This window comes from Oncorhynchus nerka, linkage group LG4, assembly GCF_034236695.1.
Source record: "Oncorhynchus nerka isolate Pitt River linkage group LG4, Oner_Uvic_2.0, whole genome shotgun sequence".
In the NCBI taxonomy this organism is placed as follows: Eukaryota; Metazoa; Chordata; class Actinopteri; order Salmoniformes; family Salmonidae; genus Oncorhynchus; species Oncorhynchus nerka.
The window spans coordinates 61,810,626-61,829,712 of NC_088399.1; the positions used below are offsets into that span (position 1 = coordinate 61,810,626).

The following is a 19,087-nucleotide window of genomic DNA, read 5'->3' on the forward strand; positions in this document are numbered from 1 at the left end:
ACCTTGAGGCCCTGGGTCTCAACCCCGCCCTGTCCTGACGGGCCGCCCCCAAGTGGTGAAGGTAGGAAACGTCACCACTTCGCTGATCCTCAACACTGGGGACCAACAAGGGTGTGTGCTCAGCCCCCTTGTGTATTCCCTGTTCACCCATGACTGCGTGGCCATGCACGCCTCTAACTCAATCATCAAGTTTGTAGACGACACAACAGTGTTTGTAGATGACTACAGCGCCCGTTGTTACAGGAAGGCCAAAAAGACCATCAAGGACAACAACCACCTGAGCCACTGCCTGTTCACCCCGCTACCATCCAGAAGCCGAGGTCAGTACAGGTGCATCAAAGCTGGGACCGAGAGACAGAAGCTATTTTTCAATCTCAAGGCCATCAGACTGTTAAACATCCGTCACTAACTCAGAGAGGCGGCTGCCTACATACAGACTTGAAATCATTGGCCACTTTAATAAATAGATCACCAGTCACTTTCATAATAACACTTTAATAATGTTTACATATCTTGCATTACTCATCGCATATGTATATACTGTATGTTTATACCATCTATTACATCTTGCCTATGCAGCTCAGTCATTGCTCATCCATATACTTATATGTACAGTATATATTCTTATTCCATCCCTTTACTTAGATGTGTGTGTATTAGGTAGTTATTGTGGAATTGTTAGATTACTTGTTAGATATTACTGCACTGTCGGAACTAGAGGCACAAGCATTTTTGCTACACTCGCAATAACATCTGCTAAACATGTGTATGTGACCAATAAAATTTGATTTGATTTTCTGCTGGCCTGCATTTTGGAACTGCCTGTTTGTATGCAGCTTTATTAACTAATAATTTTTACATTATTTGCAAACTGATATGTGACATGTATTAATGCCAAAATAACATGCAAAACAGGCAAGCCCCCCCTAAAAAAACATATATAAAATATAAATATATTTTAAAAAAAATTTGAGGCTCAAATGAGCCCCACCTGCCCTGAATGACGAGTCGCCACTGCATCACTTTATCTGTGGCCAATGACCTTGAGGCTTCTTGAATGGGCACTTCTAATGTAAATCTATGGCAGCACCCATGGATGCTTGAACTTTTTAACTCTCCCTGTAGATTTTCTGGCAACGTGTCCCCATGAGTGACAGAACACTGAGCCAATCACGGTGCAACTAGAGAAAATGACCAACCACTACGCTCTGTATTTTCCGCTGGCTGGGTCTACACCACAGATAGCACTGAATTTGGCTGAAACACCTGCATTTTGGAGCTGCCTTACTCAAGAAAACAAAAAAGAGACCATGTTTGTATGTGGCTTTATTAAGTCAAGAATAATTGTAACCCCCCCATGCCCTGAATGACAGGTTGGCACTGGACAAGATTTGTAGCCTTATTAGAATCCCCTCATTTTGAAACGTAAAAACAGAACAAATAAAATGTAAAAAGCCTGTTATGACATAACAATTATGACATTCTATTTTTAGCTGATAGGGGAGCCAATACGTTGAAGTAGAATATTAAATTGGTATAATGTTGTACGTTGCATCAGAAAGTATAAGTATTTGCCATTATTTCATAAAAAATCTGATTATTTCAAAAGGCTAGCTAGCTAGCAGTGTTTAGCCAACTTGCTAGCAAGGGAAGACAACAAAGCAAGAGAAGAAAACCTCTGTTTGTTCCCCCTTGTGAATTATGATCAGTGAAAAAGCAACTATAGAGGATGTGTGTTGCTGACTCATGACAAATCAAATGAATCAGTAATACAGTAGGAGTTCCCTCTTCCTATAGGTCAACATGTTGATTGAAGAATGTGATATCAGCTGGCATGGTACTTCTCGACGATGGCAATTGGTCAATTTGTTTAACTCTCATTGATTTAAAAAATAATTTTACATTGATAAAGGGCAGAGCATCAAAAAGATGAGAAGGGTGCGGCTGGCTGGTCTGTTCTGTTTGTTCCCATGCATGTATGTTCCTTTCCTCCATTGTCCTGAGGGGGATTTCTGTTTCTCTGCATCCTGGAAGTTTAGGCCTTTCATGAATGACAACGCTAGCTACACAGTTTCAGACAATACAGGAAAACAGTTTTGATTCTCATTGAGAATATTTATCAAAAGATAAATAGATGTCAGCTGAATTGTCTCTTTCATACTTTTTATTTCTGAAAAATATAATCAGAGAGCGGGCGGAGGAGAAGAGAGAGAGAGAGAGAAAGAGAGACAGGGAAGGAGGGAGGGAGCTTGAGTTGAGTTGAATTGGGGTTTTCATTTCTCTTCCGCTGCGAGTGTGGTGTCTTATCTGAACTGGCAACCACAGAGCTTCAGCTAAGCCTCTGTTCACCTCTGATACAGTTTGTCTGAAGGAGAGCCCAGTCATGTGACTGAGACATGATAGAAACCGTCTGTCTAGGAGGAGCAATGTGGTGACTAAGAGAAACAAGCGACCACCACGCTTCCTCAAGTCAAGTTGTCCAGATCACATCCTCTTCTTCTGACTCCCTTTCACCTTTCTTCCTATTTTCTCTCAACTTTATTTCCCCCCCTTTTACATTTACATTTAAGTCATTTAGCAGACGCTCTTATCCAGAGCGACTTACAAATTGGTGCGTTCACCTTAAGACATCCAGTGGAACAGCCACTTTACAATAGTGCATCTAAATCTTTTAAGGGGGGGGGTGAGAAGGATTACTTTATCCTATCCTAGGTATTCCTGAAAGAGGTGGGGTTTCAGGTGTCTCCGGAAGGTGGTGATTGACTCCGCTGTCCTGGCGTCGTGAGGGAGTTTGTTCCACCATTGGGGGGCCAGACCAGCCTTTTAATCATCAATGAGAGTGAATGAGGTGCAGTTTTGAATGGTTTTATGTGAGGTGTGATTGTTAGTTAGCCTATTGCAGATCTGGACAAATGACCCATCTACCACTATTATCACTATGAATGCTGGATAGACCGTTAGACTGGTAGACTATACTGGCCTGTGCTCAATAAAAAAAACACACAACCCACCACAAAGCAACAAAGACAAAGTTTGACAACCCTCCCCTATTTTGGACCACCCCCCAGTAAATTGTGAGCTGTCCCTTAAGCAACATATCAAATTGGGATAATGTTGTAGTTTACACCGGTAAGTACCTGTATAAGAATATTTGCCACGTACACTTAGTAAAACAGCATGATTGAAGTCATCTATGACTTTCCCCAGAAGTTTTATCACTTCCTCCTGATAGGTTATTTTCTATTTTCCAGGCACAGTTCCACTTTCTTTCTGTGATTTTCATCACATAACACTTCGAAAGTGTGATAATTATTTCCTGAGGCATTTACATAAATTCACAGTTACCCTATGTCTATATGTATCCGAACTGATAAAAAATATGAAAAATGTTTGTCTACACAAGCTATTCAGCTATTCACTGTTAATTAGCCTGTGATCTAATAAGGACAGGAACTCCTCCTCATACCAAATGCGACTTCCCACAGACTTTGGCCACATTCACTCGAAACTGACATTGGCCACATTCACCATTGCAAGTCGTGATGCAGAGCCAGAACTCTCATCCACTGTGCGCTCGTTGGACTGCGTGTTTCGACCATCTCTGTCATCGGCTAGTGCTCTCCGGTACACCCCCGCTAAGCTCTGCCTGAACCTTGACCCTCTCATGTCCAACCCCATACAGAAGTACAGCAGCGGGTTCACACAACTGTTGAAGTAGGCAAAGCCTGTGGCCCCTGTCAGCCCCACCTTCACCACCATACTGTTGCTCTTCACCATCTTGACCAGTAGGAGACAGTGGTAGGGCGCCCAGCACAGGAAGAAAGCACAGACCAGCGATGCCAGGATACGGAGGGGACGTGACTTGCCCAATAGGCGGGTACGTCGGATGCCTAGCCCTGCCAGGATGTAGCAGCAGAGGATGATGAGGAAAGGAAGCAGGAAACCGCATAGGAAGCGCATTAGGTAGAGCGCTAGCTTAGCGCTGTTATCGCCTTTCGTTGACTCCTTGACATCTAGCGAGCACTTGCTCAGGTTGTTCTTGCCGAGGTAAACCTGGCGGTAGGCGAAGTAGGGGGCGCTCAAAATGGCCGCCACCGACCACACGCCGGCACTCACCAGGCGGGCGGCGCAGATCGTCCTACGCCGTTTGGTAAAGACGGGGTGCCAGACGCAGAGCGTCCGGTCCATGCTGATTACAGCGAGCAGGAACACACTGCAGAACATGTTGGCATACTTGAAGAAGCCGTTGAACTTGCATAAAAAGATGCCGAACGGCCAGTAGTCGAAGAAGAGCTTCTTGGTCAGCGAGAGCACACGGCTCAGGCAGAAGATGAGGTCGGCCACGGCCAGGTTGACCAGCCACACATTGGTGACGGTGGGCTTGAGCTTGAAGCCTGCCACCCAGATGACTACAGAGTTGCCCGTGGTGCCCAATACAATGGTCAGCGTGTAAAGGACAATGATTAAGTTGTTCATGATGGCCTCGATGTCCACCACCTTGGCTTTGTCATCTCGGGTGGCTGAGGTGACGAGGACGAATGGAAGGGTGGCGTTTGGTGTCATTCTGTAAAAAAGAGTGACAATAGTTTGAATACACAGAATGACTTCCTTCTAGTCTACAGTATACTTAATGGCTTCCCTCTAGATGAGTCATATTGTGTAACATTGTTTCCTCTAATGGTAGAACACTTTGTCACAGCCAGCAGCCAGTCAATTATTATTATCAGGAAGAGGACTCATAGTCACAAATGGACAGAACTCTATAAATTCTTGACTTTAGGAAGTATTCTGAATCTTCAGATGGGATATTGTGTACCAGGCATGATGTAATCTATTCATGACAGTCTATTTCTATGTCTGTGTCTGAGTCATTCTGTGTCTATGTCTGGGAATGTGTGTGTATGTATCTGGGTGAGTATGTGGCGGGGGTCTGGGACTGTGAACTACCCACAGTTTTAACCTTTTACATTCTTTTCCCCCAAAGTGCACACCACAGGAGCCTGCTGAGGGGAGGACGGCTCAAAATAATGACTGTAACGGACTAAATGGAATGGTAACGAACACCTGTTTTTGACACCATTCCACTCATTCCGCTCTAGACATTACCACGAGTGTCACGCCCTGGTCGAAGTATTTTGTGTTTATCTTCATGTATTGGGTCAGGCCAGGGTGTGGCATGGGTTTTTGTATGTGGTGTGTATATATTGGGATTGTAGCTAGTGGGGTGATCTAGCAAAGTCTATGGCTGTCTGGAGTGGTTCTCAATCAGAGGCAGGTGTTTATCGTTGTCTCTGATTGGGAACCATATTTAGGCAGCCATATTCTTTGAGTTTGTCGTGGGTGATTGTCCTTAGTGTCCTTGTTCCTGTTTATGTGTTAGTGTACACAAGTATAGGCTGTTTCGGTTTTTGTTACGTTTATTGTTTTTTGTAGCGTTTGTATTTAGATTCGTGTTACGTTTGTTTATTAAAACATGGATTGCAATCTACACGCTGCATTTTGGTCCGACTCTCCTTCATACCTAGAAAACCGTTACAGAATCACCCACCACAAACGGACCAAGCAGCGTGTCAACAGGCAGGAGCCACAGGAGAGGCAACAGAGGCAGCAGCAGCAGGAGCAGCAGCATCTGCAGTGGAGAGGCTGCACTACCTGGAGAAATGGACATGGGAGGACGAACTGGACGGTAAAGGAGAATATCGCCGCCCCAAGGAAGAACTGGAGGCGGCGAAAGCTGAGAGGCGCAGGTATGAGGAGGCAGCACGGCGTAGCGGATGGAAGCCCGAGAGTCAGCCCCAAAAATGTATTGGGGGGGAGGCTCACAGAGAGTAGGGCTACGCTAGGTAGGAGACCTACGCTAACTTCCTGTGGTTACCGGGGGGCTAGAGAGACCGGGCAGGCACCGTGTTATGCAGTGGTGCGCACGGTGTCCCCAGTGCGGGTGCATAGCCCGGTGCGGTATATTCCAGCTCCGCGTATCGGCCGGGCTAGATTGAGCATCGAGCCAAATGCCATGAAGCCGGCTCTATGCATCTGGTCCCCAGTGCGTCTCCTTGGGCCGGCTTACATGGCACCAACCTTGCGCTCGGTGTCTCCGGTTTGCCTGCATAGCCCAGTGCGGGCTATTCCACCTCGCCGCACTGGCAGGGCGACCGAGAGTATTCAACCAGGTAAGGTTGGGCAGGCTCGGTGCTCAAGAGCTCCAGTGCGCCTGCACGGTCCGGTCTATCCAGTACCACCTCCACACCCCAGCCCTCCGGTAGCAGCTCCCCGCACCAGGCTTCCTGTCGTGTCCTCGGTTCAGTACCACCAGTGCCAGCACCACGCATCAGGCCTACAGTGCGCCTCGCCTCTCCTGCGCTGTCGGAGTCTCCCGCCTCTCCAGCGCTGTCGGAGCCTTTCTCCTCTCCTGCGCTGCCGGAGTCTCCCGTCTGTTCAGCGCAGCCAGAGCTGCCAGCCTGCATGGAGCAGCCAGAGCTGCCAGCCTGCATGGAGCAGCCAGAGCTGTCAGTCTGCATGGAGCAGCCAGAGCTGTCAGTCTGCATGAAGCAGCCAGAGCTGTCAGTCTGCAAGGAGCTGCCAGTCTGCAAGGAGCTGCCAGTCTGCAAGGAGCTTCCAGTCTGCAAGGAGCTGTCAGTCTGCAAGGAGCTGCCAGTCTGCACGGAGCCGCCAGAGCTGCTAGTCTAAGAAGCCGCCAGAGCTGTCAGCCTACATGGAGCAGCCAGAGCCGCCAGTCAGCGTGGAGCAGCCAGAGCCGACAGTCAGCATGGAGCAGCCAGATCTTTCAGTCTGCCAGGATCCGCCAGTCAACCAGACTCTTCCAGATCTGCCAGTCAACCAGACTCTTCCAGATCTGCCAGTCAACCAGACTCTTCCAGTCAACCAGACTCTTCCAGATCCGCCAGTCAGCCAGACTCTTCCAGATCCGCCAGTCAGCCAGACTCTTCCAGATCCGCCAGTCAGCCAGACTCTTCCAGATCCGCCAGTCAGCCAGACTCTTCCAGATCCGCCAGTCAGCCAGACTCTTCCAGATCTGCCAGTCAACCAGACTCTTCCAGATCTGCCAGTTAACCAGACTCTTCCAGATCTGCCAGTCAACCAGACTCTTCCAGATCTGCCAGTCAACCAGACTCTTCCAGATCTGCCAGTCAACCAGACTCTTCCAGATCCGCCAGTCAGCCGGGATCTGCCAGAACTGCCAGTCGGCCAGGATCCGCCAGTCGGCCAGGATCCGCCAGTCAGCCAGGATCCGCCAGTCAGCCAGGATCTGCTGAAACCACCAGCCAGCCAGGATCTGGTAGATCTATCTACCTGCCTGAGCTTCCTCTCACTCCCGAGCTTCCTCTCACTCCCGAGCTGAGAGCTTCCTCTCACTCCCGAGCTTCCTCTCACTCCCGAGCTTCCTCTCACTCCTGAGCTTCCTCTCACTCCCGAGCTCTCTCTCACTCCCGAGCTGCCCTTCAGTCCCGATCTGCTCCTCAGTCCAGTGGGGTTCTGGCTGAGGACTACTAGGCCATGGTCGGTGGCGAGGGTGGACTATCCAGGGACGCGAGGAGAGGGGACTAAGACATTGACTGAGTGGGGTCCACGTCCCGCGCCGGAGCCGCCACCATGGACAGACGCCCACCCGGACCCTCCCTATTGTTTTGAGGTGCGTTCGGGAGTCCGCACCTTAGGGGGGGGGGGGTTCTGTCACGCCCTGGTCGAAGTATTTTGTGTTTATCTTCATGTATTGGGTCAGGCCAGGGTGTGGCATGGGTTTTTGTATGTGGTGTGTATATATTGGGATTGTAGCTAGTGGGGTGATCTAGCAAAGTCTATGGCTGTCTGGAGTGGTTCTCAATCAGAGGCAGGTGTTTATCGTTGTCTCTGATTGGGAACCATATTTAGGCAGCCATATTCTTTGAGTTTGTCGTGGGTGATTGTCCTTAGTGTCCTTGTTCCTGTCTATGTGTTAGTGTACACAAGTATAGGCTGTTTCGGTTTTTGTTACGTTTATTGTTTTTTGTAGTGTTTGTATTTAGATTCGTGTTACGTTTGTTTATTAAAACATGGATCGCAATCTACACGCTGCATTTTGGTCCGACTCTCCTTCACACCTAGAAAACCGTTACAACGAGCCCGTTCTGCCCAATTAATGTGCCGGATGGGATGGCTGCCATTTTATGGACTCCTAACCAGTTGTGCTATTTTGTTAGTCTTTTCGTGTTGTTTGTAACTTATTTTTTAACTTATTTGTACATAATGTTGCTGCTACTGTCTCTTATCACCGATAAGAGATAAAGAATGATGTCTTATTGTTAGATGTGGCTGACAGATGCTGTTCGCCCCTTGCTCGTAAACGTAGAAGAAACTTTGTTTTCAATGACTTACTGACTGTTCCTGGCTAAATTAAGTTTCAATAAATGCTGCAAAACAAACGTCCATATCTAGCCTAGACTTTACTCAATATTTTCATCTACAGTAGTTTTTATATATATATATATATGTCAGTGGCTAATCATTATTCGTTTTGTTGGCAACTCAATTTGAGCTGGCAAGTGGTGATATTGCAATGGACACAGATAAAGAGTAACATACAGTATCTTCTTTATATAGTCCCTGATGGATGATCTGTATATATTCAGCTAACTATCCACAGAATCTCATTTGTCCAGAATAGGCTATAGCATGCTACACCTACGTACAGCTTGAGTGGCCAGTATTGATAGTCAGAAGACAGAGTTGCTTCATGTCAAAAGAGTTTAGGTGGTTTCTAACTAAATCGAACCGATCGTCTCTTGATAGTCAGAACACCTAGAGAATATTCTCTCCTGCATTTGAAAATATCCAAATAGTGATTTAAGAAACTAAATGAAAAGTAAAGCCAGAAACACTGTATACAGTTGTTGATATTCATACTGATAATGCTTACCTATGAGCTGAGATGCTTCAGTAGTAGCTGTCCAGCATGTTTAGCTTCAGTGGTTGAACAAAGCGTGGAGGTTCATAATTCTAAGCTGTGTGTCTTAGATTTACAGATAGGTTTGTGTCCCTACAATCCTCACGATCTTCTCTGTCTTTCCCGTGTCTGTGTGAGTGTGTCTGTGTGTACATGACTAAATGATGTGGCCCCCAACCACAAGTCATTGTGCCGCTTGGGTGAAAAGGCCACAGAGAAGTGAACTTCCTGCCTCTCGCTCTCTCTTTCTCACGCTCTATCTCTTTTGCTCCCATCCCCTATCTCCCACCTCCTCTCTCTGCTCACACAGATACAAGGGGCAAGAGTTGTAAGGGGGTGTGCACTACTGACCATGCCTTACTCGGTCGTTGGACACTCTTCCCTGGAGTCCTAGAGTGTCCACTTCCTGCATGTATTCTCAATTTTTAGCCAACAGACCCAGAACGAGATGAATGCCTCAATACAATTAGGACGATGAATGATGGTGTAGTTAGTAGCTTATTAAGTCAAGATGAGGGCTTTTTCATGATGGCATCCCAATCTCAAAGTATCTAAATGCATCATTCAATCACAATGTTTTGTTTTATTGCAGATTTTTAGTTAGAGTTACAGTATATCACTCTCCAAATGTACCAATAGCTGTCTTACTGATGCATGTACTGCACAACTGTATACAGAGCTTTATAAAAGCTATCTGCGGGATGCCTCAGGCCCCTGATAGTTTTGGTGGCTCCTACATGGGGATGTTGCACTCTGGTGGCAGACTGTGTCAAGTCATCACGAGTATCGAGTATCTCAGAAGCATTACACAATAAACACAGTATTTTTCTGTCTCTATGTTTATTTGAAGTGTATTGTTACTGTGGAAGGCACCTCAACAACATCACAGATGGGTCTGTGGTTTATTGCGTTCACCATTTTTCTGTTGAAAGGTCAGTTTCTCCCTAATTGTGCGTACTGTACTTCTTAACTTGTACACACTTAGACTTACTCACAATTTTACTGACATTTTTACTGATAACATATTATTTAATTTATAAATGTGATTATTTCACAGCTAATCTTCTTTAAAATCACTTAAACTTCAAGTTTACTGTCTCAGTTTAGCTTGGTACTAAATAAGCAGCCTATTTGGCATTGACAAATAAATATAATCTTAGCGACTGTTCAAACAATAAATCAAAGAAGATCAGTGGCGATTTTAGCATGTAAATCTTGGTGGGGCAAACTTAACGTCACTATTTCTTTGTATGCATGCCAGCAAAGCCATTACACAACACAACACTAAACAATACATGAATTGCACTATAACAGTGACAAACAGTGCCCACAAACTGTTAGGGCCTACATAAAACTGTCCCAACAGCAGCGCTTTCTTTTCAGCACCATGGAGTGAATCCTCACCACCGCTACACCTGGCTATCTGCGAAGCCTTGTCTGACAGTGAAACAGTTAATTCAGTCTCATTCATGCCTTTCTAAAAAATATTGCTGATATGGCTGACAAATGTGGTTTCTACTGACAATTGAGTTGTACAAACTATGGCATAAGGGAACAATGAGCGGATAAGAGGCAATCCGTAGTTTCGATGAAGACATTAACGAGCGAGCTAATACGGACGTAGTCAATATAACTATTTGTTCAGCACTTTTGAAATGCACAGCGACAGAATTCAGAACATGGGCCGTTCTTACAATATACTCTCTGTACACCAAGTCAGAACAGTAGGATAAATAAAAGGGGACATATAAGCAGACAATGAAAGCTCTTACAATATTCGATGAGGATGTTTCTCTAAAACAGGCTATAGGCTAAATGTGCACCACCAAGTCAGAACAGTAGGCTAAGTTATGAAGGGGAAAGGGACCACATTATTAGGGTGAGGCACATGGGCTTTAGCCTATAGCTTACTACACAACATACACTTAGTATTACTTTCTAAACTACAGTGTACATATCTCCCTGGCATATTACATAATTTATGCAGCAGCATACAATACATTTTTGGACTCACCGTGTTGTGCTGTGCTCACCTGAACAGGAATGTTGCGCTGGCAGTCCTTCTTGTGGGCAAATTTTGTAATGAAACGTTGTCATCAAAGTCTGGCATCCTCTGGATTTATGGTGCTTTCAAGCCAACTGGGAACTCTGAAAAAAAACAATGTTGAATCATGACGTCAGTGATCTTCAGGTCGGAGCTCTAGAGTGAGGCCTGAGTTCTCGCCTTGGAATTCCGAGTTGGATGACCATTCAAACATCGAGTTTCCAGCTGTTTTGCCTACGGTAGAAGTCATGCTGGAATAACAGCATGGCCTATGTGTTCAACCTTTTCTGGCCCATGATGTTGCGTGTGAATGTTTATCCTGTTAAGCTTGGAAAAGAGACTCTTAAACACAGACTTAGACTACACACCTTCACCACCGAATAGCAGGTATGTCACGCCCTGGCCATAGAGAGGCTTTTATTCTCTATTTTGGTTAGGCCAGGGTGTGACTAGGGTGGGCATTCTATGTTCATTTTCTATGTTTTGTATTTCTTTGTTGTTGGCCGGGTGTGGTTCCCACATGGTTTTTGTGTGTAGTTGTTTTCTGTTTTGTGTCTTTCTGCACCTGACAGGACTGTTTAGGTTTTCGTTCGTTCTCTTTGTTATTTTTGTTATTTCAGTGTTCATTTCAAATAAAGTATGAACAAATAAAGTATGTCCTATCCTTCCAACAGCCGTTACAAGGTAGTGGAAGAAAAATAGTGATCACTTTGCAACACTGGACTAGTAACCGAAAGGTTGCAAGTTCGAATCCCCGAGCTGACAAGGTACAAATCTGTCGTTCTGCCCCTGAACAGGCAGTTAACCCACTGTTCCTAGGCCGTCATTGAAAATAAGACTTTGTTCTTAACTGACTTGCCTAGTAAAATAAAGGTAAAAAAATTAATAAAAAACTTGCAGTTAGCCACTGATTCTGTCCAAACCATTCATGTCTGAATTTGCAATTTCTAACTTGTTGTGTAATGTTAATATCCAATGGTCGATGAGCACTGATACGTTTTATCTATCATTTCTATTCATATGACAAGGATTGAAAAGGATTTGCCGACGTGATTCATGATGATGACTGCTTGTCTAGCTTGCTAGCTAAGATTATCAAAGCTATGGTAAATATAACATGATTTGACGTAATTTTATCTGTGGCCAATGACCTTGAGCCTTCTTGGATGGGCACTTGTGGTGACATAGTGTCCCCATGAGTGGCAGAACACTGAGCCAATCACGGCGCAACTAGAGAAGATTACCAACCCCTAAGGCTCAGTATTTTCCACTGGCTGCCTCTCCACCACAGATAGCACTGAGCTAGGCTGAAACGCCTGCATTTTGGAGATGCCTTACTCAAGAGTGCAACAAAGAGAACATGTTTGTATGCTGCTTTATTAACTCAATAATAATAATTTTGAAATATAATATTACTGCCAAAAATAGCATGCAAAACAGGCAACATTACATTTTTTAGCTAAACAGGTGGGGCTTAAAACAGGAGGCCCTGAATAAAAATGATGACATTGTATGTTTAGCTGATATGTGAGCCAATACATTGAAGCAGCATATCAAATTGGGATAATGTTGTACGTTGCACCGGGAAGTAGAAGTATTTGCCATTTAATAATATTTAATTAGAAATCCGATTATTTCAAAAGGCTAGCTAGCTTGCAGTGTTTAGCCAACTTGCTAGCAAGGGAAGACAACAAGACAAGATACTCTTCTTTTGCTTTCACAACAAATGAGAAGACACCAAGAAAACCTCTGTCGCCCCCTTGTGAATGTTGACCAGTGAAAAAGAGGATGTGTGTTGCTGGAATAGAGGCAAAGAAAAACCTAACTTGTGTATTAAATACATATCCAGCAGCACCCTTCACCCCCACTGCCTTCAGTCCATTTGATTATTTCACATGTTGCTCAATTCAAGACCTTTAGACTCATGACAAATCAAATGAATCAGACATACAGTAGGAGTTCCCTCTTCCTATAGGTCAACATGTTGATTGAAGAATGTGATATCAGCTGGCATGGTACTTCTCGACGATGGCAATTGGTCAATTTGTTTAACTCTCATTGATTTAAAAAATAATTTTACATTGATAAAGGGCAGAGCATCAAAAAGATGAGAGGAAGGAGGGTGCGGCTGGCTGGTCTGTTCTGTTTGTTCCCATCCATGTATGTTCCTTTCCTCCATTGTCCTGAGGGGGATTTCTGTTTCTCTGCATCCTGGACGTTTAGGCCTTTCATGAATGACAACGCTAAGCTACACAGTTTCAGACAATACAGGAAAACAGTTGAGAATTTTTATCAAAAGATAAATAGATGTCAGCTGAATTGTCTCTTTCATACCTTATATTTTAGTACAGGAGTCCTGAAAAATATAATCAGAGAAAGGAGAAGGAGGGAGAAAGTGAGAAAGAGACGGAAAGTGAACTGAATTGTGGTTTTCATTTCTCTTCCGCTGTGAGTGTGACATTGCATATTAAGTGGAAACGTGACCACACGGTTTTATCTGAACTGGCAACCAGAGAGCTTCAGCTAAGCCTCTGTGTTCATCTCTGATACAGTTAGTCTGAAGGAGAGACCAGCTTTGTGACTGAGACATGATGGAAACCGTCTGTTTAGGAGGAGCAATGTGGTGACTAAAAGAGAAACAAGCGACCACCACGCTTCCTCAAGTCAAGTTGTCCAGATCACATCCTCTTCTTCTGACTCCCTTTCACCTTTCTTCCTATTTTCTCTCAACTCTTTATTTTCCCCTCTTTGTATCATCAATGAGAGTGAATGAGGTGTCAGCAATATGACAAATTCACCAGTGGCACATAAGGATGCTGCCAAGTAGTTGACAATGATTCCAAAAGCTGAAAAGCTGAAATGTAAAATGGGAATAAATATCCTTGTTTTTCCACTGTTGAAACATGACACTTATTAAAACATAACATGACTGAAGTCATCTATGACTTTCCCCAAAAGATGTACCATTTCCCCTGATATGTTATTTTATATTTCCTTGACACAGTTCCACTTTCTTTCTGGGATTTTCGTCACATAACACTTAGAAAATTTGAAACTGATTTATTGAGTAATTTATGTAAATTCACAGTTACTCTATGTCTATATGTATCCCAAATGATAAAAACTCTGAAATATGTGTGTCTACACAAGTTGGGAAAACCTATTCGGTGTTTACTAGCCTGTGAGCTAATAAGGACTGAAACCACTCCTCATACCAAATGTGACTTCTCTCAGACGTGGGCCACATTCACTTAAGACTGAGTGCAGGTTGTGACGCAGAACCAGAACTATTATGCACTGTACGCTCGTTGGACTGCGTGTTTCGACCATCTCTGTCATCGGCTAGTGCTCTCCGGTACACCCCCGCTAAGGTCTGCCTGAACCTCGACCCTCTCATGTCCAACCCCATACAGAAGTACAGCAGCGGGTTCACACAACTGTTGAAGTAGGTAAAGGCTGTGGCCACTGTCAGCCCCTCCGTCACCAACATACTGTTGCTGTTCACCATCTTTGCCAGTAGGAGGCAGTGGTAGGGCGCCCAGCACAGGAAGAAAGCACAGACCAGCGATACCAAGATACGGAGGGGACGTGACTTGCCCAACAGGCGGGTACGTCGGATGCCTAGCCCTGCCAGGATGTAGCAGCAGAGGATGATGAGGAAAGGAAGCAGGAAACCGCATAGGAAGCGCATTAGGTAGAGCGCTAGCTTAGCGCTGTTGTCGCCTTTTGGCTCATTGTCCTCCAGAGAGCACTTGCTCAGGTTGTTCTTGCCGAGGTAAACCTGGCGGTAGGCGAAGTGGGGGGTGCTCAAAATGGCCGCCACAGCCCACACGCCGGCACTCACCAGGCGGGCGGAGCAGATTGTCCTACGCCGTTTGGTAAAGACGGGGTGCCAGATGCAGAGCATCCGGTCCATGCTGATTACGGCGAGCAGGAACACACTGCAGAACATGTTGGTATACCTGAAGAAGCCGTTGAACTTGCATAAGAAGATGCCGAACGGCCAGTAGTCGAAGAAGAGCTTCTTGGTCAGCGAGAGCACACGGCTCAGGCAGAAGATGAGGTCGGCCACGGCCAGGTTGACCAGCCACACATTGGTGATGGTGGGCTTGATCTTGAAGCCTGCCACCCAGATGACTACAGAGTTGCCCGTGGTGCCCAGGACAATGGTCAGCGTGAGAAGGACAATGTTTAATTTGTTCATGATGGCATCGATGTCCACCACCTTGGCTTCGTCATCTCGGGCGGCTGAGGTGACGAGGGCAAACGGAATGGTGGCGTTTGGTGTCATTCTGTAAAAAAAAGGCAACAAGGGTGTGAATACACAGCATGACTTCCTTCTAGTCTACAGTATACTTAATGGCTTTCCTTTAGATGAGTCATATAGTGTAACACTGTTTCCTCTAATGGTAGAAAACTTTGTCACAGCCAGCAGCCAGTCAGTTAAAATCTTCTTCGGGATAGATGTACTGTCCACGAGATGGTTGAGCTGACGTAGGCTAATGTGATTAGCACGAGAGTGTAAGTAACAAGAACATTTCCCAGGACATAGATATGTCTTATATTGTCAGAAAGCTTAAATTCTTGTTAATCTAACTGCACTGTCCAGTTTACAGTAGCTATTACAGTGAAATAATACCATGCTATTGTTTGAGGAGAGTGGACAATTTTGAACATAAAAAGTTATTAATAAACAAATTAGGTACATTTGGGCAGTCTTGATACAACATTTTGAACAGAAATGCAATGGTTCCTTGGATCAGTCTAAAACTTTGCACATACACTGCTGCCATATAGAGGCCAAAATCTAAATGGCACTTGGGCTGGAATAATACATTATGGCCTTTCTCTTGCATTTCAAAGATGATGGTACAAAAAAATACAAAATAACTTTAGTTTTCTTTCTTTGTATTGTCTTTTACCAGATCTATTGTGTTATATTCTCCTACATTCCATGTTCTACTGTGTTATATTCACATTTCCACAATATTCAAAGTGTTTCCTTTGAAATGGTACCAAGAATATGCATATCCTTGCTTCAGTGCCTGAGCTACAGGCAGTTAGATTTGGGTATGTCATTTTAGACAAAAACTTTAAAAAAGGGGCGGATCCTTAAGAGGTTTTAATATTATCAGGAAGAGGACTCATACTCACAAATTAACAGAACTCTATAAATTCTTGACTTTAAGATTACAATTAAATATATTTAGCTATTTAGGAAGTATTCTGAATCTTCAGATGGGATGTTGTGTACCAGGCATGATGTAGTCTATTCAGGACAATCTATTTCTAAGTCTGAGTCATTCTGTGTGTGTGACTGGGAATGTGTGTGGGTATTTTTGTGAGTATGTGGCGGGTGTCTGGGACTGTGAACTACCCACTGTTTTACCCTTAAAAAAAAAAACATTTTCCCAAAGTGCACACCACAGGAGGCTGCTGAGGGGAGGACAGCTCATAATAATGGCTGGAATGGACTAAATGCAATGGTATCAAACACCTGTTTCATGTATTTGACACCATTCCACTCATTCCACTTTGTATTTGACAGCATTCCACCGATTCCACTCCAGCCATTACCACGAGCCCCAATTAAGGTGCCACAAACCTCCTGTGGTGCATGCCCACATACTATGCAATTCATTGGATATTGACATACTGTCTGCAATCCCCCTGAAAAATATCAGTCCAACAAGGAACGTGTAAGAACACGATTGCCATCCTGATCCTCTTTGCATACAGTATCTCCATTTCCTTTCCAGAGGCATGCAAAGACAGGAATCATAAAATGTTTTTGGCTTATGACTCATTTGACCAGTCTCTGTGTCATAGCTGTGAGAACTAGGGGTGCTGCACCGCCCCCTGGTGGTGAGATAGTACATCTGCAGAAGAGGTTACAGCCTTATTCTAAAATTGATTCATTTGTTTTACCTCCGAAAAAAATCCCAACAGTATGATGCTGTCACCACCAATCTTCACCGTAGGGATAGTATTGGCCAGGTGATGAGCGGTGCCTGGTTTCCTCCAGATGTGACGCTTGGCATTCAGGCCAAAGAGTTCACTCTTGGTGGTCTGAGAGTCCTTTAGGCACCCTTTTTAAAAGGACAAAGCGAACTGCTGCCATGTGCCTTTTACAGAGGAGTGGCTTCCGTCTGGCCACTCTACCATAAAGGCCTGATTGGTGTAGTGCTGCAGAGATGGTTGTCCTTCTGGAAAGTTCTCCCATTTCCACAGAGGAACTCTGGACCTATGTCAGAGTGCCCATTGGGTTCTTGGTCACCAGCCAATTTTTTGTATTGAATAAATTTGCAAAAATATATTTAAAAAATGTTTTTTTGCCTTGTCATAATCAGATATTTTGTGTAGATTGATGAGAAATAAAAACTATTTAATCCATTTTAGAATAAGGCTGTAATGTAACAAAATATTGAAAAACCCAAGGGGTCTGAATATTTTCCGAATGCACTGTATATATATTCCCATGAGTGAGCAGACAGTAAAACAAAACATAGTCCTGTTGTCTGGCAACCAATACGCTTCCAGTCTATATAAGGGATGGGGTTTACCGAGGAGCAAGACAATTAGGAATGCGTTATTGTGCCATGAGCCAAGGACTCACTCCACATCTCGTACAGTTTTGTGTTGTTTTACGAGCAGAGGCTTCTTTGATATGACGCTAATATGATTTGAATCGCCCTAAAGCTGGCTCTCTGCACTAGGTCAAAATCAATATTGACAGGCTACATTCATTGATTGTTCTTTATCAGTTTGAGGATGTATTGCATTCATGTAAATACACCTTACAAAGTCAAATCCTTTCTGCTTCATATCTTTATTGTCAAGATAAAGAATGATGTCTTATCGATAGATGTGACTGACATACTGTATGTACTGGCGTCCACTAGCACAGTGGACGGATTGTTCTGGACTTCATTGTATACACGATGAAGATTACATTGTTTTGTTACGCCTCCTATTTTATGGCACGGTTTGTGTTACTGCAATATTTATGCCTGCCTACGTGATTAAATGCTGTTCGCCCCTGCTCGTAAACGTAGAAGAGACTTTGTTTTCAACGATTTACTGTTGCTGGCTAAATTAAGTTTCAATGAATGCTGGGAAAAAAACGTCCATATCTAGCCTAGATTTGACTCAATATTTTAATCTACGGTAGTAATGTATATCAGCGGCTAATTATTATCCGTTTGGTTGGCAACTCAATTTGAGCTGGCAAGTGGTGATATTGCAATGGAAAGCAATGGACACAGATTAAGGGTAACATATCTTCTTCATATAGTCCCTGACGGATGATCTGTATATATTCAGCTAACTATCCACAGAATCTCATCATTTGTCCAGAATAGGCTATAGCATGCTACACCTACGTACGTGTACAGTTTGGGTGGCCAGTGTAGATAGTCAGAACATCTAGAGAATATTCTCTCTTGTATTTTAAAATATCCAAATAAAGTGATTTAAGAAACTAAATGAAAAGTAAAGCCAAAAAATGCTGTTTACGGTAGTTATTCATACGGATAATGCTTACCTATGAGTTGAGATGCTTCAGAAGTGGCTGTCCAGCATGTTTAGCTTCAGTGGTTGAACAAAGCGTGGAGGTTCATAGTTCTAAACTGTGTGTCTTTAGTTTACAGACGATCTTCTCCGTCTTTCCTGTGTGCGCGTGTGAGTGTGTCTGTGTATCTAAGTGTTGAAACTCCAGCCATAAGTCATTGTGTCACTTGGGTGAAGTGGCCAGAGAAAAGTAATCAGATGTGTGAACTTCCTGTCTCTCGCTCTCTCTTTCTCACATTCCATCTCTCTCGCTCCCATCCACTCTCTCCGCTCACACAGATAGGGGGTGTGTAAGGGGGTGTGTACTACTGCCCATGCCTTACTCGGGTTGTTAGACGCTCTTCCCTCTTCAACTGGAGTCCAAGAATGTCCACTTCCTGCCTGTATTCTCTATGTTCAGCCAACAGACACCCAGAATGAGGCGAATGCGCCCAAAATCAATAGTAATTAGTAATAAATTATGACTTTAGGATTAGAGTATATCACTCTCCAAATGTACCAATAGCTGTCTTACTGATGCATGTACTGCACGA

General features: G+C 44.2%; 1 protein-coding gene across 3 annotated transcripts; it reads right to left on the bottom strand.

The window, feature by feature from the left end:
* Positions 1–479: 479 nt before the first annotated feature.
* LOC115128335 (C3a anaphylatoxin chemotactic receptor-like) lies at positions 480–18,989 on the bottom strand. 3 transcript variants are annotated; one of them, XM_065017717.1, is made up of 3 exons: positions 18,529–18,989; positions 10,975–11,089; positions 480–4,564 (listed from the first exon to the last, which is right to left on the bottom strand). In XM_065017717.1, exons 2-3 carry the CDS (start codon positions 11,049–11,051, stop codon positions 3,499–3,501), a joined length of 1,143 nt encoding a protein of 380 aa, XP_064873789.1. In that variant the 5' UTR covers positions 11,052–11,089; positions 18,529–18,989; the 3' UTR covers positions 480–3,498. The 3 variants fall into 3 exon arrangements, with proteins under 3 accessions (XP_064873789.1, XP_064873790.1, XP_064873791.1); XM_065017718.1 differs by lacking the exons at positions 10,975–11,089; positions 18,529–18,989 and adding an exon at positions 8,915–9,189; XM_065017719.1 differs by lacking the exons at positions 480–4,564; positions 10,975–11,089 and adding an exon at positions 12,345–15,277 and having other exon boundaries at positions 18,529–18,837.
* Between the last annotated feature and the right edge of the window lie 98 nt (positions 18,990–19,087).